Here is a 25,216-nt window from a genome sequence, read left to right as displayed (position 1 = left end):
GACAAGATGCAGCAGTTCCAGCATCCCCCAAAAAGCTCAGTTTTGCCCCTTCGTTAAGCCCCGGCAGTGACTAATCTGGTTTTCCTTTTCCTATTGCTCCGGCTTCTTCCATCCGTGCTAATGAAGCTGTTTGTACCCAGAAGGCACCACACTAACACACCCTTTCATAGCACCAAACCTTGAAGGTTTACTTCACCGGGGACACACGAGCCACTCGCAAGTGTCTTGTTCCTGAGATGAGACTTAGTACTGATCAATGTCAAATATCCTAACGCAAAAATATTGAAAACCTTTTACTGCCTCAAGGGATTTCAATTGTATAATTAAGAGAAAAAGAGGGCAGTGGCAGATATATCACCCATGTAAGACACACAAATGATGTGTGTGTGTATATAACGTAAAGCTTTTTATTCCTTGAAAATATAGAATAAACAATGCTGGGCAAAAAATGGGAGAAGGCAGACTTAGAGATAATACGTGACTTAAAATTAATTTTAAAATAAATCATAACATTTATCATCTGTATTATTGGCAAAAATTAACAGAAGACATTACTTGGTGTTGACAAGATAGGGTAAGAAGGATAAGGAGCTTAAGCTTTTTTTTTTATCCTTTTAGGGGCTGAGGAAAAGGGGGAAAGGAAGTGACTGCTAATGGATATGGGGTTTCTTTGTGGAGCAATGAAAAGGTCCTAAAATTGGAGAGTGGTGATGGCTGCTTAGTTAGGTTCACATACTGGAAAATCACTGAACTGTACATCACTTTAAAAGGATAAATTTTTTTTTTTAAACATTTTGTTTCCTTTTTCTCCCCAAAGCTCCCCGGTACATAGTTGTATATTCTTCGTTGTGGGTCCTTCTAGTTGTGGTATATGGGACGCTGCCTCAGCGTGGTTTGATGAGCAGTGCCATGTCCGCACCCAGGATTCGAACCAATGAAACACTGGGCCGTCTGCAGCGGAGCACGAGAACCCAAGCACTCAGCCACGGGGCCAGCCCCTAAAAGGGTAAATTTTTATGGTAAAGTAAAAACCGTTATAAAAAAATTCTTCAAAAAAATAGAATAGTCTCTGGCAAAGGAAGTGCACTTGCTGAGAACGAGGAACTTCAGCTTTTAACCCAATAATTTCACTTCTAGGAAACATTTCCTAAGTAATAATTAATATACAGTATGACCCAATTTCACATAAAACAACAAACACAAAACTATGCATCTCCATATACTTCTACAGACGTGCAGGGAAAGGTCTGGAAGAGTGTCCTTCCAATCACTAGGATGGCTATCTCTGAGGAGAGCACAATGGCGGTGCAGGTAAGAGGGCTTGATCTGAACAGTCAAACGCTTTACCACAAGCATGCTTTAATACATTATTATACAATTAAAAATAAGGATGGAGAAAGTTAAAAACAACTTCAAAGTCAGATGAAGTTGTCTACACACAGGTCCAGGGGAGCTTACTGGAGTGCCCATCTGCTTGTCTGTCTCTTCACTCTCATCTTCAGAGTCACTGGCTGAATCTTGACAGCTTGTGTTGGCAGGTGAAACCGGTAACTGAGAAAGGAAGGTCTGGAGCACTCTTAAATACACTAGCAGTCCTTCCTCAGAGAGGGTCCCTTTGTAAAACAATCAATTATAACATCTAATTAAAAGTGATCAAAAAGAAACTAGAAAACTCAGGCATCATTTTTCTTCATACTCAGAGAGGCACTTCAAAACTTACTATTAAAATTCTACAAATTCATGCACAGAGATGTGTATTAAAATATATTAGAGGAAGACGCTAGAAATCTAGAATAGGCGCATGAGAAGTTTAGCACAAATGGGGAAAACATCCCTGCACTCAGAGGAGTTCTCCCACTCAACTCTAAAATTCTTTTTCACCTGCGCAGACTTATACATGTATCTAAATCAGACTTTTTTTTACTGTGCTTGAAAACTTTCCCCAGGGTCCCTGCCAAGGACACAGTCCTTCAGCAAATACAGTCTTCTAAGAAGTTCCCACCCCAGAGGCCATCTTGACAACCTGACACTTGCCACCTTGCCTTCTCTTGACTTATCTGTTAATACTACCTATGTGGGGGGTTCAGGTAAAACATATCTTGTATTTCATACCCAAATAATTTTCACCAACAGTTAAAACAAAGTAGAGAAGCCCTGGTGCTCCGGCACTCGCTTTGGAACATCTACGCTCTCTTAACAACAGTGCATTCAGAAAGGGCTCGTAAGGGAAGGCAGTCTGTGCATCTGCTAATGCCGGAATGATGAAATGAAAGATCTGATCTGTAAAAGGTGCTGCCAGAAACTCCTCTGTGAAGGCCATAAAAACCTGTTGCCTGGAAAAGAAAAATGGAAGCTTTTAATAAAATCAAAACATATTTTTCACAAAATCATTGATTAAAATTAACTTTCAAACTCTCCTTCTCAACTAATACAAGTTAAGCATTCAATATCAACTAGATCATCCTGAAATGAACTTAATTTTGTGTCTTCCCCATTAAGAAAACTCTGTCATGTTTTTATATTTATTTGACAGCTACTAGAAAGCAGGAAAATAACCAGGTCACCAGAATTATAAATTTATATTAGGGTGCAGGCCAGAAATAAAAAGTACATTTTTCTTTAAACTAAGTCACATTAATAAAGTAAAATTTTGACTTTCAAGTCTATATTTAAAACAGCATCCTGTGTAAAAGTTACTGGTAGGTATAGATCTTATGAAATTACAAAACCAATAAACTGATTCCATTCTCACCTTGCACCTTCTGGACATGAGTTGTAAGTAAAGTGCAATGGTTTTAGAACATTCTCTAGCAAAATTTTTGCTACAGGTACGCGAGATAAATCAGAATATTCAATACTTGATGGAAGCTTGCTGTTAATTAACAAATAGAGAGATCTATAATACCCTAAAAGAAAGGAAAAACACACACTTAAAATTTGGTACCTTTTCTTATAATAAGGAAAAAAACATCCATTTTTAAGTGCTTTTTGTAAATCTCTATAGGTCCAAATTTATGTTAAGTTTTCTTCACCTTATTAAGAAAAACTTTCAACAAATTCTTAAGCAGCCTGAAATGGTACATAAACCCCATGTACCCACTACCCAGCATCCACAATTATCAAGTACAGCCAATCACCTATACCGCCACTCATTTGGAAATAAACCCAAGATATAATTACTTCAGTGTATCATCAAAGATGAGGACTTGACTTTTCTTAAAAACATCATTATCACAGCTAAAATAAATTAACAGTAATTCCTTAATACTATAAACATCTAGTCAGTGTTCAAGTTTCCAATTGTCTCATGTTATAAATTTGTTTGAATCAGGATCCAAGGAAGGCCCATTATGTTGTGACTTTTTTTTATTTGTCCCTTCAGCATCCTCCAAGTATTTAGTTTTATGGTTTAAAAAAAATATCATGTTGAACTCATGGGCTTAAACATATTGGTATATTTCTATTCACTGCACTTGTTAGCCTCACTGATACTCCAATTGTGCTGTCTTTGGCCAATGGGGTAAATATAAGAAGGGCCCCTGAGACCCAGTGGTCACTGGGAGCATCTCTGCTTTCTGATGGGACAAGAGGTCCCAGTCTCACCTTCTCATCTCCTGACCAAGATGTGAAATCAGCCTTTTCTCCAGGGACTCTTAAATTCCTTTTAGAGGAAATTATATCTTTGGAGACCACAATATGGACACCAAGGAATTTAACTGTTTTAAAGGCAACTTCCATATAAGCAGAAGAAACAACTTTCAGGACCTTTCTAAGCCTTTGATGAGATTTCTAGGCCTGAATGAACATAAACTCTGGTATCATCAACGATCCAAATCATAAAATCTTTTTAGAAATACTTGCCCCTGTCTTCTAAAGTAATGAGAACCATTTGCAAGTGTAGTTTGTGAACTCATTATTGTCAAGCACATTTGGTAGTGCACACTGAAACCACAATCATTTGCTTGGTTTACTTTTTGACAACAGTCCTATCACTCTCATACTTGAGTTACGATTACTAAACAGTGGTTACTCGGTGCTTTATTGTCAGACCTACTCTGTAACTATCCCAATTCTAACCTCATATATATTGATTACTAGTGAAACTCAACAAGAAAGCTGGAGAGCTCTTTTGTTATAAAACTGAAAAGATGTAAATAAATCAAAAAAAATTTTTTAAGCACATCAAGAAATTTTTTAAAGTATCACATCATTAATATAGTAACATCGATATACATGTATAGTGAACAGATTAACTGACAGCATGACTAGAGTATTAAAGCTCTGTTGCAATTGCTAAAAAGCTTCATGTTAAATCACAGCACATAATATATAAAAACAATACAAACTATAATAAATAAATAGAATGTTAAAATTTTATTGACTAATAACTTCAGGAAGTAATTTATCAAAACAGCTGAAAAATGGCAATACCACAGACGATGCTAGAAGAAGCAATTTCAATGTAAGATTTTGAAGCCTTTCCTATTTCTAGACACATTTCAAAACAATGCATATTTCTTAGTTATCTTCTTTACACTTTTAGAAAACAAGAAAAGTAAACATTCTCATCGAGTGCTTAGCTTTAAATCAATATACACAACAGCGCATCATATTCATACAACGGCCCATTTCTAATTACCATTAACTGTCTTGTTTTTTGCTGAGGAAAACTGGGCCTGAGTTATCATCTGTGCCCCTCTTCCTCTATTTTGTGTGTGGGTCACAGCCACAGCATGCACCACCTAGTGGTGCAGGTCTGTGCCTGGGAACTGAACCCAGGCCACCAAAGTGGAGCGTGTCCAACTTACCCACTAGGCCAAGGAGCCAACCCATAGTTTGTCTTTTAAAAGATCAAATTCCAAAACTTTCAATTTACTTTTTTTAACTTAGTAGTTTCCTTAGTTTTTCAACAAACTAAGTAGGGCTTCTGTTAAATCTAAGCCAAACAGTACGGCTGGGATGTATGTGAATTTAATTTCTACCTTTTTAATCTGGAGGATTAAATTGGCTAGATTTGGCTAGACAGACTAACTTAGATTAGTACGCAATTCACAAAAACAAAAGCAAAATTATTTGTTCTTATGAGTAACTATACTTTCCAAAACCATCTACAGCTCCTTTTATGACCAATAACACACATATTCTTTAAGGCTGACTAGTACTTCCAGGGTCCAGGAGCTCTAAAGTGTTTGACTTTCTACCTGTGAGAACACTGGGAATCAAATTTTTTAAATTTTTGTTTTACTTTATATTGCTTAATTCATCATAAAAGGTTTTTAAAAGCATATGTACTTTATAGTCTTTCTCCAAAACAATGTCACTAATGTGTCTTCAGAGCAACTTTGGATCTAGATTATTATATCTTACATAATACAGTCATTTTAAGGAGAGTGTCAATGCATAAAAGCTTTAACACCAAGTTAGTAAGAACATTCAAATAAACTCAATATCTTACTCTCCTCTACTGAACTAACATGAAAACTAGGATTTACTTTTTAATAAGACGGGTTCTCCAGTTGACTTATCTCATGTATCTGTGGTGTTATCATTCCTATTAACTCAGGATGCTGCAGCTCGCTTATGAAGGCCTGGCCGCTGCACTGCAGACACAAATATTTGGTTACAGTACCTGCAACAATGTCTTAAGGCATATATTAATTTGCTTCACTTTCAAGCAACAGGAAAATTTAAGTAAAGAGATTAAACATGTTTTCCAAATTTTTAGGGTGAACAGAGATTAAGGACAAATGTTAGAATGGGTGACTCCCAGGAGGTGTTCCCCTCAACTGTGCATGATGCTTCTGTTAGAAAAGTCATACTGTGATCTTTAGCGTGATTGTACAAGCTCTAAAAAGCACCCGAGCCTATGCTCACTTCACACAATAAAGCGAATCCAGAGTTCTGACCCCATCCATGACTTACCATGTTGAATCATGTAGTGCAAAACTTGTTCAATTACTGACACCACATAGCTAGCGTCTTGTAAAACTGGCAAGTAAGTGTTCTCAGATGAAAACACCTCAAGCATTCTCATTGGAAGTGCAACATTCAAACTGTCATCATTACAGTTTTGCAGTAACCTGTAAAAATGAAAAAAGTATTCACATACTTACTGGATGGCAAATGTCACCAAAAGTTTCCTCAAATTACTCTCATTCACTATGGTAAGTGCTTGAGCCATTCTGTTCTAATCCTAGAATATCTCTGAAAAGAGGCAAAACTCAAAGACAGACAAAATAATCAATCTGTCATTCATACTTTTTTTGTGAGTCCTTATTATGTGCCAAACAACACGTTGGCACTCGGTTTACAGAAATGAAAAATGCACAATCATAGAGGGAGAAACAGACAAGGAAAATGGAAGATCACAAATGCCACGTGAGCGTGTTGTAACCCATGGATTATACCAAGAGAAGCTGCAACTAATTCACCTAATTCAACTCAGAGAAGGATATTTTTCAAGGACGCCTTCAAGACTTTCCATGCCTGCAATATCCCCTAAGTAAAAGTTAATAATATATTTCTCATCTTAAGTCTATCATTTTGACTAGAGTCCCTTCTTACTATGAAAATTAAAGGCTTAGGTATCACAAAATTAAGTCTTATTTAAAACAGACAATGTCTTTTCTTAAAATCAACTGTATAGAGACAATTACATACAATAATACACACTCATTTAAAGTAGGCAATACACATTACACCACAATGAAGATGCTCAACACATCCATCACCTCCAGGATTTCCTCTTGGTCCTCTCTAGTCAATTCTTCCCTCCAACTCCCCCACCCCCAACCAATTTTTTCTGTCACTATAGATTAGTTTGCATAAGGAATTATACAGTATGTACTCATTAATGTCTAGATTCTTACCCTTAGCATCTTTCTGAGATTTATCCAACATGTGTCAAAAACTTAGTCCTTTTATTTGCTAGTAGTATTCCACAGCATGGAAATACCACATTTTGGTTATCTATTCACATGTTAATTGACATTTGGGTCATTTCCAGTCTTTTGCTATTATAAATAAAGCTGTCATGAACATTCAAGGACAAGCCTTTGTGTGGATCTAAATTTCATTTCTCTTGAGTAAACTCCTAGGTGTGGAATCGCAGGGTCACATGGTAGCTATCCATTTAAGTTTAAAAGAAACTACCAAACTTATAACAGCAGTATATGAGAGTCCCAGTTGCTCCATAACCTTAACACTTGGTAATAGTACTTGTAAAAATATGAGCCATTCTAATGGCTGTGTAATTGTACTTCATTGTGATTTGAATTTGTACTTCTTTGATTATTTAAGATGAATATCTTTTCAAGTGCTTACTGGTCATTCACATGTCTCCTTTTTAAAAGTGCCCAAATCTCTTACCCAGTCTTTTAACTGGGTTGTCTGTTTCTTGAAAACATGAATAAACCGCCCTTGTTCCCATCCAAAGCCAAATCCTATAACCCTCCAACTATATCCTGACCTCTTACATAATCATTCAGAGGCTTTGTTCCAGCAATCCCTTCTCCTGCAATTTTCCCTCTCATACTGGATCATCAACAAGCATCCTATTAATTTTTCCTTAATGTCCAGATGCCACTGCCCTTGCCATGTCTCACTATTCCATGTCTCTGCTCCCTTTGCAGAACTCATTATTTACAATTCCTCTTAAATCTGATCCAATCAGACCTTCCCCCACCACTGTGCTCATCAAGGTCACCAATGGTATTACTACTGGGAAAAACCGTAAGACTGTGAAATAGGCACCAAAAAAAAAAAAGAAGATTATTGGGTGGTCTGTCCAGCTCACCCATTGGGTTACCTCCACCTTGTCTTCCACTAGGCTACTTTACATCTCTGGAGAGAGAGAAGATAACACGTAGAAAACCAATAGGGATGTTTCCCATACAGTTTATATATATATATCCATACAGTATATACAGTATATATATATATATATATATATATATATACTGTATAAATTATTCCTGTTCCTGGCAATGCAAAAGGTTTCCGTCGGATACAGAACGTAAATTTCTGTAAGATAAGTCCTCATTTGAACCAGTTGTAACATCCTACTGGTTCCCTCATTAATTAATAAGTTAAATAAAATTATTGACACATTCTTATGGGAGTCCTGATTTTTCTTTTGGAAAACAATACTGAACATTACCAACTCAATGATCAATTCTCTGATTTCATCTACGGTGGTGAGCACTCCCCCCAATCTGTCCTCTTCCCCTGTGTTTTCTTTACTCGGATGCCAGGGCCTTGGATTCTCTTCTCCACAGCCTCCTAACGTAAGGGTGCCCCAGGGGTCAGTCTTTGGTTCTCTTCTCTTTCTATACAATTCACGTCATCTCACTCATGTTTATGTTCCCTAGGGTTTAAAACTACCTCATCCATCTAAATGTTCAAACCAAAACTGGTATTCATCCTCGACTCTTCATCATCTGAAACCCTAACGCAGTCTGTCAGTAAATCCTGTTGGCTCTACCAGAATCCAACCAACTCATGTTATTCCCACTGCCATCACCATGGCCCAAGACATATCATTTCTTGGCTGGATTACTGCTCTCTCGAACTGATCCCTGTTTCTGCCATTACTCCCCTGCAGTCTGTTTTCAACACACTAGTCAGCAGTTGTATTAAAACATAAATTAGAGGTGTGGACTATTCCAGATTAAAAGATTTAGATGTCGTCAAAGATAGTGTGTGGTCAATTAGATTCTGGGAGGGAAGAAGGAAAGACAGAAGCGGGGGTGTAGAGGGAGGGAGGAAGAAAGGAAAACAGCTATAAAATATATTTTGAAAAGAGAAAACTTGAAAATGGACTGAGTATGGGACACAGCAGCCGAGCTGAGCCGTTTCTGAATGAAAGGGGAGCTACCACTAGGACTGACAGACGAGGCCGTCTGGCCACTCCAGGGTTAGTTAATGCCATTCTCAACCATCTTTATAGGCATATAACGGAACTGTGGGATGGAGGAGTGTCTTTCTGGGAGATGGATACTGAAGCAGTGAGTGACTGGAGCGTCACTATGTTACTTCGAAATGATTTAGCAAAATGTTAACAGTGGTCAATAATGTTAAAAATTGTTGACTCCAGATGGCAGGCAAACGAGCATTTACTGTACCACTTTTCTACTCTTTCATGTTTGAAAATTTCATAACAACATTACAAACATTAAAACATAAAACATAAAAACATTACAAGACAGGGAAGAAACAAAATTCAGTTCAGGTCACTCTTTGCTCAAACTCTCCTTTGGCTTCCTTGCTGTCTCAGTATGAAAGACAAAGTCCTACACAACCAGAGGCACTCACAACTAGAATATACAACTATGTATGGGGAGGGAGAGGAGAGGGAAACAGAGGGAGAGAGAAAGAGGGAGAGGGAAAGAGAGGGAGAGAGAGAAAGGAAGGAAGGAAGGAAGGAAAGAAAAGATTGGCAACAGATGTTAGCTCAGGTGCCAATCTTTATTTAAAAAAAAAGAAAAAGAAAAGAAAGACAAAGTCCTAAAGAAAATCCCTTCCAGGTCCTGATAACCGCCTGCTCTCTCACCCTCACCCTTCCCCTTCCCCCTTGCGCACTTCCAGCACACCACGCAGGCTCTGACAGCCACACAGCCAGTTCCATCCCTCCCACCTAGTCATCTCCTCAAGGACACCTTCCCTGTCAGACTCTCTCAAGTCAACCCACACTCTCCAAATTTCACATCCCCCTTTCCTCAACACTTACATTATTTAACATTTACCTTTTCTGTACAAAGACATTTATATTTTACTTGATTATGTTTATTCTCAGTCTCCCAGATGAGCTATAAGCTCCAGGAGAGCAGGACCCTTCTCTGCCTTCGCACAGCCATATCCTAGTGCTGAGAACTGGCCTGAGCTCTTAGTAGGAACTCAAGAAAATTTTTTAATAAATCAACTGATTAGCCAACCCCAATGTTGTTCCTAATGGACGCTCACATAAGAAGAAATACAAGTAATGTTAATTCATTAGCTTTTAAAAATTACCTATATTTTCAAAATAAATTTATTGAATTTAAGTAGATAAGTAGCTATTTGTAAACAATGTTAGTATCTTTATACCTTAAGAGTTGTGCTAGACGCCAACAATGATCGTTGTACCATTAGGTCTTATGAGCCCATGACACCTTTAACATGCAGTGTCCAAGGAAAGGAAAAGGTAGCTTGAAGGATTGAGGTGATTAGGAGACCATTTTCTTTGAGTAGAGGTTTACCCATCAGTCCAACCACCCACGCAGTACTGAAACACTGGACCTGGAAGGACCTGTCTCATCGAACATTCCTCACTTCACAATTAAGGAAAAGCAGATCCAATTAACTCATATCAGGCCCCTAAGCTGGCAAGCCACAGAGGCAGACAAGAATCCAGGTCTTCTGACCTCTACTCCAATACTGCACTGATCCAAATTCCACTTATCCTAAAGTTATATGGCATCAACTTCCATGTTATCTATTAATTCAAGTATTTTATACATAATAAGGTACACGATCTTCTTAACGTAAAACCCAACTTTTCCAGCTCTTAAAAACTTCTCTTGAATTTCTATGGATATGAAAAGAGCTTCAAGAGCAAAAGAAGGCAAACACCCTTTCTCTGGTAACTTGCCAAAGCACCTAAAATTCAATGTCCGGCACACGGCAGATAAGATTGTTGGCTTATTACTATCACACACTTGACATAAAATATCTAACGTATTACCCTTTTAATTTTACTTCATTCCTCAGCAAAAAGAACCAGATTCCTCAGAGAAAATACCCCCAGGCCTGGGGCTTCCAGAGGAAGTACAAGTTGAACCCAGGATATTTTGTGGTCACAGAAAGTAAAGATGCTCTCAAAAGACTAATGGGACCACGTCAAAGGGACACAGATGTTCCTTAAAGGGTTCCCTCTACCTAAACATGACCATCAAAAAGAAAAATTTATTATCATACACTGTATTTTTAAAAATATACGAGGCCTTATTGAGAGTAAAGGGAAAAGGAGGAAGGGTCTTCTTCACAAATAATGCCAACTAACAAACGCTGAAGAAACAACAGAATTAGAAAAATCACCATTATACAAACCATGGATGTTACAACTGATTCAAGCATAGATCATCAATCCACAAAGCTAAATCACTAGACGGAAGGTGGTATTCACATAATACCAAATTATCATCCCACAGACCACGTCTAATGACCAAGAAGAAAATATACCTTTACAATAGAGAGAGAGAGAGTAGTTTCTACCTTCACTTAGCCTCACTAATAATGGGTTATCCCTCAATGTCTCTCGCCACTTGATGTCATATGATTCTCACGTTACCTGCTATGAAGCATTCTTATTAAAAATGTTTAAATTGAATCAAATAAAGCCCCAATATCAGTGGCTCTTACTGGGGGCAACATTTGGCAGTATCTGGAGACATGTTTGGTTGAGAGTGGGGTGCCACTAACATCTAGTGTGTAGAGGGCAAGGATGCTGCTAAAACATACTACAATGCACAGGACTGGTCCACAAGAGAGAATGGTCCAGCCCAAAATGTCAATAGGACAAGGCTGAAAAACCTTTCTCTAGATCTGACTTCCAGTCAACAGGAAATACAAGAGATAGAGGAATAAGTGAAACAAATGGATCCTGGGATCATCAAAACAAATAAAAAAGATAGGTTTGAGATAATTGAGAAAATATGAATATGGAGCGTATATTACATGCTATTAGAGAATTACTATTAATTATCTTAGATGTGAAAATAGCATTACGATTATATTAAAGAATGTGCTATTCTTAGGAGATGTATGATGAATTGGGGTAAAATGTCACGATGTCTGCAACTTTCAAATGCTTTAGAAAAACAACATATATATGTAGACAGAAAGAAAGCAAATGTCGCAAAATGTTAGCTTTTGAATCTAGGTGGAGGATATAAACGTATTCTTTCAACTTTTCTGGTGTCAGAAATTTTTCAAAACAAAAAGTTGGGAAAAAAGGGCGAAATTATATTTTGATATATCATCTATTAAAATTGCTTGCTAAATGAGTATCTTCAAAAGTATGCTGGGTGTCTGCAAAGTAAAACCTGTGTGCCAAACCGGCCACAGATGGTGTGTGGCTCTTGAGTGGAGAGTACTCCTTACATCTCTGAAGGGTTGTAAGAGAGAAGAAAGTATAAATCACACAGATCACAGATGGGCCCGCAAACCCTGAAATACTTGCTATCTAGGCATTTACAGAAAAAGTCTGTTGACTCCTGCTTTAGAGAATAAACGTATACAAGGTGTTTTCCAAAGTAAAAATTTTCCCGAGAAACACAAGGAGTTAGGGAAAAAGAATTCTTGGGAGCTGTGACTCTCTGGGTTCTCTCTCCTAACAGGTTCTCCACTCCTATCTTCAGTCCAACTTAGAATTTTGGAAAAGTCACTTAAAAAGGCCTAGCAATCCTAAATAAACTTCAGTACCCAGAGCTTCCAGAAAATTAACTGAAATTATACTGAAGGCTCAGAATCATTTGAAAGTTGTGCTACTGTGCAGATCTAAGCAATTTTTTAAAAATGGTAAGGAAGTTAACTTGCTCTTTCAGTCACGTACTACAGCTCTTGTCACTGAAATATGCTGTGTTTTAGACTGAACCCAAGAAAGTCACGGGAGTGACTTAAGTTCATACATAAATCATAACGAGCCTGATGAAAGGCCTATTCTGAAGAGCCGTACTTCAGCACAGACCCTTGGTGAACGGAGTCATGCCCACAGCAGAGTCCTCTCAATTGGTCAATCCATTTGCTAGCAACCAAGATGTCTGACATTTCACAAGGTAATTCCAGGGCATACTTGGAAAAAAATATCACCTGGAAGGTATTTATATCTACATTCTAATTTCTACCAGGCCAGAATCACCAGGAGTGAAAACTGTAACACACAGAATATTCGAGAGTCTCAGGAAATGAAAACCAAAGAGCGCTCCTCCAGACAAAGTGACCACCATCTTATATAAACTGCTGACAACAACGGGCTTTACCTGCAACAGAGGCTCATCAACCTCTTAATTTGAAATAAGCATGTCAGTCTCTCAGACCCATCCAACTGCTGGACAAACAGAGAGCTGTGTTTAATTAAGTTCTGATACAGCCATATCTGAAACAGCAAAACATATAGATTACAACCTTGATCCACAAAAAGCTAACTGTTTACTAAATTACATCACATTCCAAATATCCTTAAGAGGGAAACAGATACTTACTCAAAACATGATAACAAATAAAATAAGTCAGATTTTATTTAGTAGTATACACATTTTGAATTTTCCATCTTAAAATATAAAATAGCACATCAGTATTAAGCTGAATTAACAAACTTATTATTAAAACAAAGTACATTTAAAACTCATGTAAATATAAAACAAAACCAGTTCATTTGTGGGCCAGCCCCGTGGTGTAGTGGTTAAATTCCGTGCGCTCCACTTTAGTGGCCCAGGTTCACAGGTTCGATCCCAGGTGCAGACCCACACGACTAGCCAGCCATGCTGTGGCAGTGACCCACATAGAAAACAGAGGAAGACTGGCACAGATGTTAGCTCAGGGTAAACTTCCTCAAGCAAAAAGAGGAAGATTGGCAACAGACGTTAGCTCAGAGCTAATCTTCCCCAAGCAAAAAAGAGGAAGATTGGCAATGGATGTTAGCTCAGGTCAAATCTTCCTCAATAAAAAAAAAAAAAAAAAAGACCAAAAAAACCCACAAAAAACCCCAGTTAATTTGCAAAAATGAGCAATCTGTAATAAAAATATATAAGAAACACAATATTAATCACAAGTTACACAGGATATCTGTTTCTTCTTTGTACCTTTTTCCTCTGTGTCTCCAGCATCCTTTCCTTTTGGATACTCCTCTTCCCTAATTCCATGAAATTGTGGTAAAAAAGGCAATCATATGGCCCCACTATTCCCAGTAAAAGGTCAGGGGTGTAATGTGTGAGATGATGGATGTGTTACTTAAGTAGATGGGAGGAATCCTTTCGCATTTCAATGTCTATGTATGTCAAATCATCATAGGGTGCACTTTAAATATCTTACACTTTTATTCGTCAATTATACCTCAGTATAGCTGGCGGGGGGAGAGAGGGGCAGGTATGTGTCTGGGCTGACCAGAACTCCCCATTCTCTGGACACAGTAACTGGTCAGTGAGCTCAGCAATGCTGAGTTAGGTGTCTGTCTAATTTGCATCCAGGAGGCCTGATTATCTAGTATGGATGTAGCTGCCATAAATGGTTTTGATAATTCAATACCTAACAAGAAATCTCTTTTGCTTTCTCCACTATATTTTTGTAAAACAGACTGTTATTTGTTCATTTCATAAGGCCCATTTAGAACGAGTTAAAGTTAAGATAGCTTCTTAAGAGTGCCACATAACCTTTTTTTGCCTGCTATCTTTAAGGAGTTTCTCCTTTGATAGTAACACTTACTTGATACAAAATGTTATCAAACAATTAAAATACCAATGCAAAAGCATTCTGCATAACAAATTAGGGTATGTCCTAAGTTGGGTAGAAATAACTCTGAGAGCTACTCAAAATACTCATTTACCTACACACAAGCTTTCTTGAGGTGTCTGGAGCTACCTTGCCCATATTTTCTCAGGAACCAATTGGATACAAATACTTTCTGCCCTTTCTGACATGCAGTTCAATCTAAAATTTGTACTACCTGTTAACAAATAAAAATAAGACACACAGTAACCAAACATTATAAACATCTAATGGGCAATTGTAGGAACTACAAGAATAAGGCTGTAAATATGTTAATCAAGTGTCATGTTTCAAGTTGTCTACGAAATAAAAAAAGCAGTAGTGATATTTTACTTGAACACTTTCTAGACTGAGTTTTGATACCGTATTTTACAACCTTGACAAATGTACCAATATCATCCAAAAAGATCTAGTATCACTACATTAAATGTTTACTTTGCTTAACTTTTTGTTGTTATTATTTACTAAATGCAGATGAGTAAAGTTTTAAAAACTTTCTTATTTATCCTTTCTCAGGAAGTCAACTGAGGATATGTATCAACAAAACAAGGAAGTAAATCAGGAAAGCAAAAAAGATACAAAATCAAGAAAGAGGATCTGAAACTGAAGCAAGGCAAAAGCCTTTCCCAGGATAATGGCAGGCCTGGAGAGCACCAATCCAAACTGGTACAAGAATTTCCTGGGATGCAGGAGTAACAGCTCCAGGGGGAAACAGAGCCTCAGACTACCTGACATCTTTCATCATGGACAACTGTACTGAGAAGCATTTCACAGTACTGTTGGAAGGTGGAAGAAGATTTTAACAAGAGAGTCAAAGAAAATTAAACAAAAGTGAGGCAATTATTAACTACAGAATAATTCAAGAAAACTGTACACAATGGAAGATATAATCATAGTACACTATTTTAGCAGAGACCATATTTAAAATCATAATAAAAACAAGAGGAGGAGGTGAGGAAGGGATAACCACATATGCTTAGTTTTGCATAGTGCGTCTTAGAAAAACTATCAAAAATGGCGTTACACTTGCTCCTAGAATGCGAGTCAGGGAACCTGAAGACTGAGGCAGGAGACTTTCTCCCCACATATGATTAATTTATTATTCTTGCATTTTTGTTTGCAAACTGAATATTCGAGTTCACTTTGGCTACATTAACCAGGTGTGATGACATTTCACTCTATTTAGAGTTTCAGGATCTGCACTTGAGCAATTTGCTCTGTTTTGGCTTGAGGCCCAGAGTCAAATGTGTACATTCATCTCCAGGCTTTTCACCATGGCTGCTGAAGCAGGACTGTGCAACTGCACCACATTTAGAACCCACACGGGGCGTGCTGACCAGGGCTTACACACGGAGCATGGCAGGAGCATCTCCCAAGGAAAGGGGTGCTCTGGAAAGACATAAACAACTGAAGCCCCCAGAGCACCCACATGTCTGTGCTCCTCGGTGACCTTCCAATCTACAAGATGATAGTATGTGAAGATGGGAGGGGACTCTTCCAGAAAGAAAGGCAGGTTACCTGCTGCTGTACTTTTCTGCTTCTTTTTCTCATAAACTTCAAATACAAAGCCTAGAAAGAGCCTGCACTTAAGGAAGGTCCAGAATGGCTGGATTAAGCCCCTTTTACTGCCTCTCTAGATTGGCTCTAGTTTATGGAAGGTTCTTCCCATGTTCCAGCCTAGCTCAACCCAGAAAGCAATGTTGGGTTTTAAAGCCAGACACCAGATAATCAATAAAGTATTCCTTTGCCTCTGTACTTATATTTCATATGGTGATCCTTCTAGTATGTAGGGTTGTAGTATGAAAGATTTACTTTTCATTGTATATCCATCTTGTAATACAATTTGAAATTTTTATTACAAGTAAACAAGAATTTCTAAGAATAAATACTTATTAAACCTAATAATTATATGAACTTCTTAACATTTTCTGGGAAACGGGACACAATAACAAGTTCTACTTTTTAAAAGATTATTTATCTATGCACTTACATGTATTTTCTACCATTAACACATTGTTCCTCATCACTAACAAGAAGTCTACAAAATTTTAAAGTAACAATTATTTTTCGGATGTTTTGAGAGACTGACCCTATATTTTAGAGATTTAAAGTTACTTACAGATAACATGCTATGATATTTAGGATGCGCTTCACAATGATGCAAGGCACAGGTGTGGAGGGTTCTGTGTGAAACAAGGTGTTGATGACTGTCTGGACTGGGTAATGGGTACATGGTGGATGGCTCAACATATTAGTCTATTTTTTCTTATATTTGAAGTTTTTCATAATAAAAAATGAAAAAACCTACTGAAAATTTTTATAGATTTTTAAGAGGTAAAACACATTACCACAAAGATGACCTATTATAGCTGGCTGAGGAAAAGTGCACAAAGGCAACACATATCGGAGGGGTTATCTGATCACATTTAAAAAAAGGCTGGAAAATTTGTAAACAAGGATAAGTGAAAATGGAGTTAACACTCACCAAACGTTTTGAGTCTTCGTTCTGTTTGTAAAAAAACAGAAGCTGCCTCACCAAAAGGGTAAGGTTGGGACCGTTAGCAAGGGAAAAAGTGCCACCAGACTGTGACAAGTTAGCGCAGCGATCAAATGAACTTCTTTGGATGGAATACTGAAAGCAAACAAAACAATACACAAATATAGTACATAGGCACATAACTGTTATGGTCTAAATGTTTTAACACGACTGGTGGAAACAGACAAGGTGCCATCGCTGTAGAGTTATTGCTAAAATCTTATAAAAACCAGAAACCCTGGACTATAATGAAAGATCTTTAAATGTCCATTAAAAGAGTCTTCCATCACTTCCTTCCTTTTTGATCTTTAGCTGTGGTTTGGTCTATTTTGTATTTTATTATTTAGAAATCACCTAAAAACTCACCTATCTATATATCTTTATGTAAATACAAACTAATAAAATTAATTATTGGGGAAAATATTATATCAGCATTAACTTTCATTAAACAGGTGTACAAAAATACACACAAAATGATTCTACTTCTAAGAATGCAAGGCTGTATTTAAAATAAGTTCTCACATGCTTTTCTAATTATTTCTCAGTTTAAAAACAAACTTACTTGCTGTCTTCTATCTCTATAGCCTCGAATAAACGACTGGATAATTATTGCATTTTTCAATCTTCGCCTTTCTTCCTGAATATTGGAGCGAGGATAAAACAATTGTTTACAATCAGTGAAAATGACATTCAGCTAGTAAGGACTTAAAAAAAAAAATAACAGTTATGTAATTCACATACCACAAAATTCACTCTTTTAAGTGTACCATTCACCAATTTTAAATATATTCAAAGTTGTACAACCATCACCACTATCTAATTTTAGAACACTTTCATCATTCACTTCCCAAAAAACCCCCCACACCCATTAGCAGTCATCCCTCATTCCCTGCCTTCCCTCCCCCGTTCCCCTCCCCCACCGGTGGCAACCAATAACCAGTTTTCTGTGTGGAATTGCCTGTTCTGGACATTTCATACAATGGAATCATATAATATGTGGGCTTTGTGTCTGGCTTTTTTTACTTGGCATGATGTTTTCAAGGTTCATCTATGTTGTAACATGTATCAGTATTTTACTCCTTTTTATGGCCAATTAAGATTCCCCTGTATGGATGTCTCACATTTTGTTTATCCATCTATTAGTCAAGGAACACTTGGGCTGTTTTCACTTTGGGCTATTATGAACACTGCTGCTGGGGACATTTGTGTAAAAGTTTTTGTGTGCACACAGGTTTTCATTTCTCTTGAGTGTATAACCTGTGAGTGGAATTAACATTTGAGGAACTGCCAGACTGTTTACCAAAATGGCTACACCATTTTACAATTCCACTAACAAAATAAGACTTTTTTTTTTTAAGATTTTATTTTTTTCCTTTTTCTCCCCAAAGCCCCCCAGTACATAGTTGCATATTCTTCGTTGTGGGTCCTTCTAGTTGTGGCATGTGGGACGCTGCCTCAGCGTGGTCTGATGAGCAGTGCCATGTCCGTGCCCAGGATTTGAACCAATGAAACACTGGGCCACCTGCAGTGGAGGGCTCGAACTTAACCACTCGGCCACGGGGGCCAGCCCCCAAAATAAGACTTTTTTAAAAAGTTTTAGTTTTAACTATAAAAACAATATAGACAAACATCTATCTTAAAGGTCAGCTTTGCGTTTCAAGAAAGAAGAGAGAAAACAACAATTAGAGAAAACTCTAATTTTTATTGACTTGAGACCACCTTTAAAATTTTCAGTGGCCTAGCAAAAACACATATTCTTTGTCATCATCATCATAACCAATGCAGCTACTATTGTTTGAGGGCCTACTATGTGCTAGCCCTAAGAGAGATACTTCACATGCATTCAAAGAATAATACTTACAAGTGAGTATTACTCCTATTTTAAAGATGGAGAAACTGAGATTTCCATAAAGATTAAGTGATGCCAAGAGACGTAAGAGAGTCAGAATTCACACTAAGGTGTGACACTAAAATCTGTACTCTTGTCTTACCACAGGACGTTGTTTCATCTCTTCTATGAATGCCACCTCCCAGACTTGAAACACACATACACACACTCAATCTTGGTATTGGAGAACACCACCAGGTCACACAAGTGTACTTTTTGAGCTTGAAACAGTTACAACATGGGAACCTTTGGGCTTAAGTCTAGTCTGGAAACCTACTCATTACTATGATGATTCTAAGAGCACTTAAAAACTCATATATCATCCAGGAGTTTTCAAAACATTTATTTTTATTCATTCAGTTGTTTACTGAGGAGGAAGTCTCAGAAACACTCCAGCCTTCTGGCTGGGACCTAAAGGCAACACGTTAGGTGTACTGGAAATAGATTAAGCCTTACAAGGAGTGAAGGCCAGTTTCAAATCAGCTCAACTGTGTTATCAGTTAAAGGTGATTTGACCCACTCTCTGCTGCCCGCCAAAAGCAAAGGTAACGCTCTCCAGAAGAAGAGCTCACATTCCAGAGCCTGAAGATGTCTCTGAAGTGTGACATATACAATGTCAGTATTCAAGCAAAATAACCAGGCAAAAGACAAGCACTAAAAATCAAGAAGACAAACAACAGAAACAAACTCATAGGCGATCCAAATACTGGTGCTTAAGCATTATCTTTAAAAATCTACAATTATGTTCAAGAAATGCAAAGAAAAGAGAACTGGGAAATAAAAGAATCAAAGAAAATTCTAGTACTGCAATAAAAACTGAAATTAAGAACTCAATGGAGGTATTTAACAACTAGACAATGTAAATTAGAAGTTAGGTCACAAGAAAATATCCAAACCAAAGCACAGACATTCAAAAGGATAAATATACAGAAAAGAGCACAGGAGACATATGGGGCACAATGCAAAGGCTGAATATATTTGTAACTGGAGTCCAAGAAGAGGAGGAAAGGGAGAATGGAGCAGAAACACTACCGAAAGAGATGACTGCTGAGAACTTTCCAGAAAAGATGAAAGACATCAACCAATAAATACTTTTCTTGTTTGAGCAGTGATTTTCAAGTGAGGGCAATTTTACCACCCAGAGAACATTTGGTAATTTCCGGAAACATTTCTGGTTGTCTCAACTGTAGGGGAGAGAATGTTGTGCTATCTACTGGGTAGAGGCCACGGATGCTGCTAAACATCCTCCAATGTACAGTCCCCCACAACAAAGAATTATCTGGTCCAAAACGTCAACAGTGCTGAGGTTGGGAATCCCTGCCAGAGAATCTGCATTTGCTGTTCCCTTAACCAAGAATGCTTTTCCTCCAGTATTTCACAAGACAGCTCCTTTTCATCCTTCAGGAATTAGCTCAACTCTAATCAACTCAAGAGGATCCTTCCCTAAAATCCAATCCAAATCAGACCGTCCAGTTACTACCACACTGCTCTGCTGCCTTCATAGCGCTCGCCACCATCTCAAGATCTTGGTTAATGGCTGTGTTCTATCACTGAGCAGGAACACTGTCTGTCTCATTCACTGTCTATATACCCAGCGAGCAGAAGAGTACCTGGAATATAACAAGCTCTCAATTAATAGCTGCTAAAAGATTGAATGGACTATTAAAAAATAAAGCAAAACAAAAAACTATTTAGAAAAGCAGGGCATAAGATACTACAATTGCTGATTAATCAACAAAGCAAAGCTATTTTAAGAAATTATCACCAGAAAGATGAAATGTAAAATAAAGAATAAAACCATGAATGTCACTGGCTCCTTTCATGTATTTACCTCCTTCACAATAGTTAAGATATTTGCCTCAACAGTGAGTTTTCCTCCTTTTGCTTGGCAAAATGTGAAAATCATATACTAACATTTTCTAGGTTTTCCAGAAACCACATCATAAGCAATAAGTGAACTAAAAGCCCATTTCCCCTCTTTTCTACACTGGTTCCAGAATAAATGACCTACTGTAAAATCCAACAAATCCAGAAAAGCTTCTAAAGTTTAATATACATAAAAATATATGTAGTATGTCATATAAACATACATACATCTATATGCATGTAACGGTAAAACCAAGACTTATTGAAAGGCTTTGGAAAAATGCTTGTCTATAGAAACTATTACAAAACTATTTTTACCTCTCTCTTTCTTCTTTCTTCCTGAGTACGATGTAAAAGAGAAGCCTTTTCTTCCTAAACACAAAAAAAGAGAAAAGATAAAGGTTATGATTTTAAATTCTAAAATACTCTCATACAAAAATTATAGAATGTTTTGACCCAAAAAGGATTCTAAAGATCATCCAATCAAACTACCTGACTGAGTGAGAAATCTGGTGCACAAGAGGTTAAACAGTTCTCCCCGAGGTCACAGAAACTCAAGTTAGCATTTCAGTAGTTCACTAAGAATAAACTCTGACTTCTTTATACGCACAAGCGAGCTCACGCACAAATGGGGAGATGTGAACAAGATCAGTGCACTGCATTAGTGTCAATACTCTGGTTGTGATATGTACTACAATTTTGCAAAATATAAGCCCCAGGGGAAATGAGGCAATGTGAACAAGAGACTTTTCCGAATTATTTCTAACAGCTGCACACGAGTCTACGATTATCTCAATAAAAATTTGATGAAAAAATCAATTTCTTTATTGTTACCAAATTTTTAAAAATATTTTTTTCATCATAAGTAAAATTAAATTTTGAACAAAACTAGTTGTTATGTAGAAGGAACTGAAATAATAAACGGGAAAGTTAAACATTTCAAATAAAATAAAAACACTTAAAGACAACCCTCCTTCTGCCCCCAGAACTGATCCAGTCTATAGTATACAGGCACTTTGTTCTTGTAAGTTTAATCCAAAATAAACTAAAGGTCTCAGACACTACATATGAATCATTAGAAAAATTAATAAACTTAAATTTCTTAACAACATACACCACATTAGAATAGTGTCAGAAAGCAAGTAATTAAGCCAATTTTAAATTACACATTGATATGTGAATGAACACACGTGTCGAATGAAAAGTTTCTCACTGACAAAATTTAAAGCCAAAGAAATAAATCTTCCAGATAGCTTCCATTACAGAAAATTTCATTTCTTGAATTTCAAATAAAAAGGCTTTATCCACCACATGTCCAAAGTCAGAAAAATATTTTGTTTTAAACATAATTAAAAGGAGGGGGGATGGAAAACCTAAAGTAAAAGTGCAAAGTTGAAGGTTCAGAACTGTGGAAATCTTCTAGATAAAAACACAAACATATTTCTAGTCATTATATTTATTAATGAATAGAATTGGTATGTTTACGTCTTTAATTTCTCTTCCTTCTATCTCCATTTGTCCAGATTTAGTATGTTCATTATTTGGTTATAGTTAAAGAACTAATATTTCTTTTTTTTTTTTTGAGGAAGATTAGCCCTGAGCTAATGTCTGCTGCCAATCCTCCTCTTTTTGCTGAGGAAGACTTCCCTGAGCTAACATCCATGTCTGTCTTCCTCCACTTTAAATGTGGGACGCCTACCACAGCATGGCTTGCCAAGCAGTGCCATGTCCACACTCGGGATCCGAACTAGCGAACCCCAAGCTGCCGCAGTACGTGAGCACTTAACTGCTGCGCCCCCTGGCCGGCCCTAAGAGTTCTTAAAATGGCATACACTGTTACAACTAAAAAGAAAATGTCTAACGTCTGAAACTAAATAAACCAACATTTTAGTTAGAAAAATGATACACGTTGGCAAAAGAGTCACTAAATTTACTTCAACACACAGATAAGCTTAGTTGTCATGAATCTGAAAGTCCCACGGGTTTGAGGACCTCACCTGCTCCTTACCACCATGTCCTTATCATCTGCTTCAGTGTCTGGCCCATGTAGATATTCAATAAATATTTATAAAATGAATTAATGAACATTTCCTTTGAGTAAAACAAAACAGTCTAAGAGGAGGAGTAGCCATAATGGCTGAAAGGCACTGTTGGATACCCGCAACACAGTACCTAGGCTGCAGTATTTTAAAAATCAAAATTGGTACTAAGTACCAAAAAGCATAAGTGGATTCTAATTGCAGACCAGAACTTCTCAGAAACTGTCCTTTCAGTTGGATGCTTATGCTAAGGGAGGAGCCATGAGGGACAAGAGGCACCGCTGTCCATGCCGAGGACAGATAGTCCTCACCTTCGATCACCCGCAGACTAAAATCCCTGCACCTGGCCACCATAGAAATGTGCAGCTTACTTCTCTCACCCCTGTGCAAGGGCTACAAAGCTTCCCACTTAAAAGACAGCTCATTTCAAAAGTAATAAAATAGGGGCTGGCCCCGTGGCCGAGCGGTTAAGTTCACGCGCTCCGCTGCAGGCGGCCCAGTGTTTCGTTGGTTCGAATCCTGGGCACGGACATGACACTGCTCGTCGAACCACGCTGAGGCAGCGTCCCACATGCCACAACTAGAAGAACCCACAACAAAGAATATACAACTATGTACCGGGGGGCTTTGGGGAGAAAAAGGAAAAAATAAAAAAAATAAATAAAAGTAATAAAATAAGCACAGCATGCAAATCCAAAGCACTGGACACACACAAAACTTGACATGCGATTTCAACAATGAAATTGTATTTTAAAGAATGTTAAGGCCTTTCTTTCAGAGTACTCCTGCTGCCTACATATTTACAGAGAAAAGAGAAAGGTCTACAGGGAGAGGTCAACTCATGCCACACATCAAGTCAGTCACACTGGAAAGCCGACTCTAGGAACAGTGCCAGCTGCTCCCAACACTGATTTGTCTAGACCTGTGCACTGTGCCCTACCACAGGAAGGACAGAGGGAGGAGAACACGTGTGCAACACAGAAACTCAGACTGAAGGCTCACCCTCCATATGCTAAGCAACCTTCTAAACGTGGGATTTGGCTAATTCATGTATTCCTCAGAATAACCTTCTGAGGTAAGTACTATTATTTTTCCTGTTTACAGATGAGAAAATTGACATTCAAAAGAGGTAGAGCCAAGATCTGAATTCAGACAGGTCCAGAGCCTAAGCCATTAAGTGGTGTGCTAATTACTTTGAAAAAGAACATTAAGTATGATATGATCATATTATTTTGGATTTTGAGAAATTTAAAAAATCTTTTGTCCTCGTAATACATAAGCTGGAAGGTATAACAGAAAGGAGGCTAGTGGGGACGGAGAGGCCACAGAAAAAATTTTTTGATCACCAAAATTTGGCATGAGTTCAGAAAGCATGGGGAGCAGGGGGTATTGAAAAACAGAGGATACAGAATGTCCAGAAAAGGTGAACTAAGCAATCAAAAAGACCAAGGACACAAAGGTTGCCGTAAAAATTCAATTCAGCACAGAAAGAAAAAATGGGATAGAGTACATAATCAATGACTAGAAATTATGTAAATTGTCAAAATGTAGCACCTGAACTTGTAACCAAATTCCAGACCAGAACCAGAGCCTCTTCCTATATTCCCCACCTCAGAGAATGTCTCCATTTGGGGGTGCATAGTTTCGTGGGAGAAAAAGAAGCCTATTTCCTGACTACCTACTGTGGGCCAGACACAATTCTAGACACTAACAATAAAGCCTGAATAAAACAGACTCGGTCCTTGCCTTCATGAGTGCACATGTTAACAGAGGTATGCACAGAGTATAAGACAGCACAGAGAAAGAACAGGTACCACCTGCCCCAGTGACCCAGAGAACACTCAGAAGGAAAGGTGAATTCCAAAGAAATCTTTGTGTTCAGCAAGATGATGACAAGATGGGAAAACATCCCAGCAGAGGCAGAAAGCATGTGAAGCAGCAGAGGCATGAGAGCGTGCCTGCCGGGGAGGAAAGGGAAGGATGAAGGAGAGGGGGCTGAACTGGACTCCCAGCTCTGTGTAGGAGTCAGAGGTCGGAAATCGAGAATGAATCTGAGAACGCTTATCTCTGGCTACATGAACCTTAAATCAAGACAGTATGGGATGGAAGGGAGATGATGATAAATTTAAAATTCAATGATGCTGACATATCTATGGGACTGACAAGTCAATAGGTAATAAGACAACAGAAGAAGCCTGGACTGAAAATGTAGAGTTCAAATCACCCATCACTTCAGATTAAACTCCTTCCATGGCTTCCCATCCTCTATCTGCATCACCTCACACAGGGCTGACAACCGTTTAAAACAAACTCCAAACTGCAATCTGCTCTCAAAATCATTTCCTAACAGGGGCCAGTCCCATGGCC

At 37.9% G+C, this 25,216-nt stretch overlaps 1 protein-coding gene across 1 annotated transcript in view; it reads right to left on the bottom strand.

The window, feature by feature from the left end:
- UBE3C (ubiquitin protein ligase E3C) overlaps positions 1 to 25,216 on the bottom strand; it is a 123,291-nt gene that overhangs the window by 76,056 nt on the left and 22,019 nt on the right. Inside the window, exons 2-9 of the mRNA XM_046669080.1 lie at positions 21,129 to 21,182; positions 17,619 to 17,693; positions 17,006 to 17,152; positions 13,017 to 13,132; positions 5,923 to 6,080; positions 2,753 to 2,906; positions 2,113 to 2,333; positions 1,459 to 1,613 (exon numbers count right to left, since the gene is read on the bottom strand). Coding sequence (XP_046525036.1) covers positions 1,459 to 1,613; positions 2,113 to 2,333; positions 2,753 to 2,906; positions 5,923 to 6,080; positions 13,017 to 13,132; positions 17,006 to 17,152; positions 17,619 to 17,693; positions 21,129 to 21,182 — 1,080 coding nt within the window. The remainder of the gene's footprint in view (positions 1 to 1,458; positions 1,614 to 2,112; positions 2,334 to 2,752; positions 2,907 to 5,922; positions 6,081 to 13,016; positions 13,133 to 17,005; positions 17,153 to 17,618; positions 17,694 to 21,128; positions 21,183 to 25,216) is intronic.

Source organism: Equus quagga, chromosome 8 (genome assembly GCF_021613505.1).
Source record: "Equus quagga isolate Etosha38 chromosome 8, UCLA_HA_Equagga_1.0, whole genome shotgun sequence".
In the NCBI taxonomy this organism is placed as follows: domain Eukaryota; kingdom Metazoa; phylum Chordata; class Mammalia; order Perissodactyla; family Equidae; genus Equus; species Equus quagga.
The sequence above is the reverse complement of the archived record's forward strand: the minus strand, read 5'-3'. Positions and strand labels throughout refer to the sequence as shown.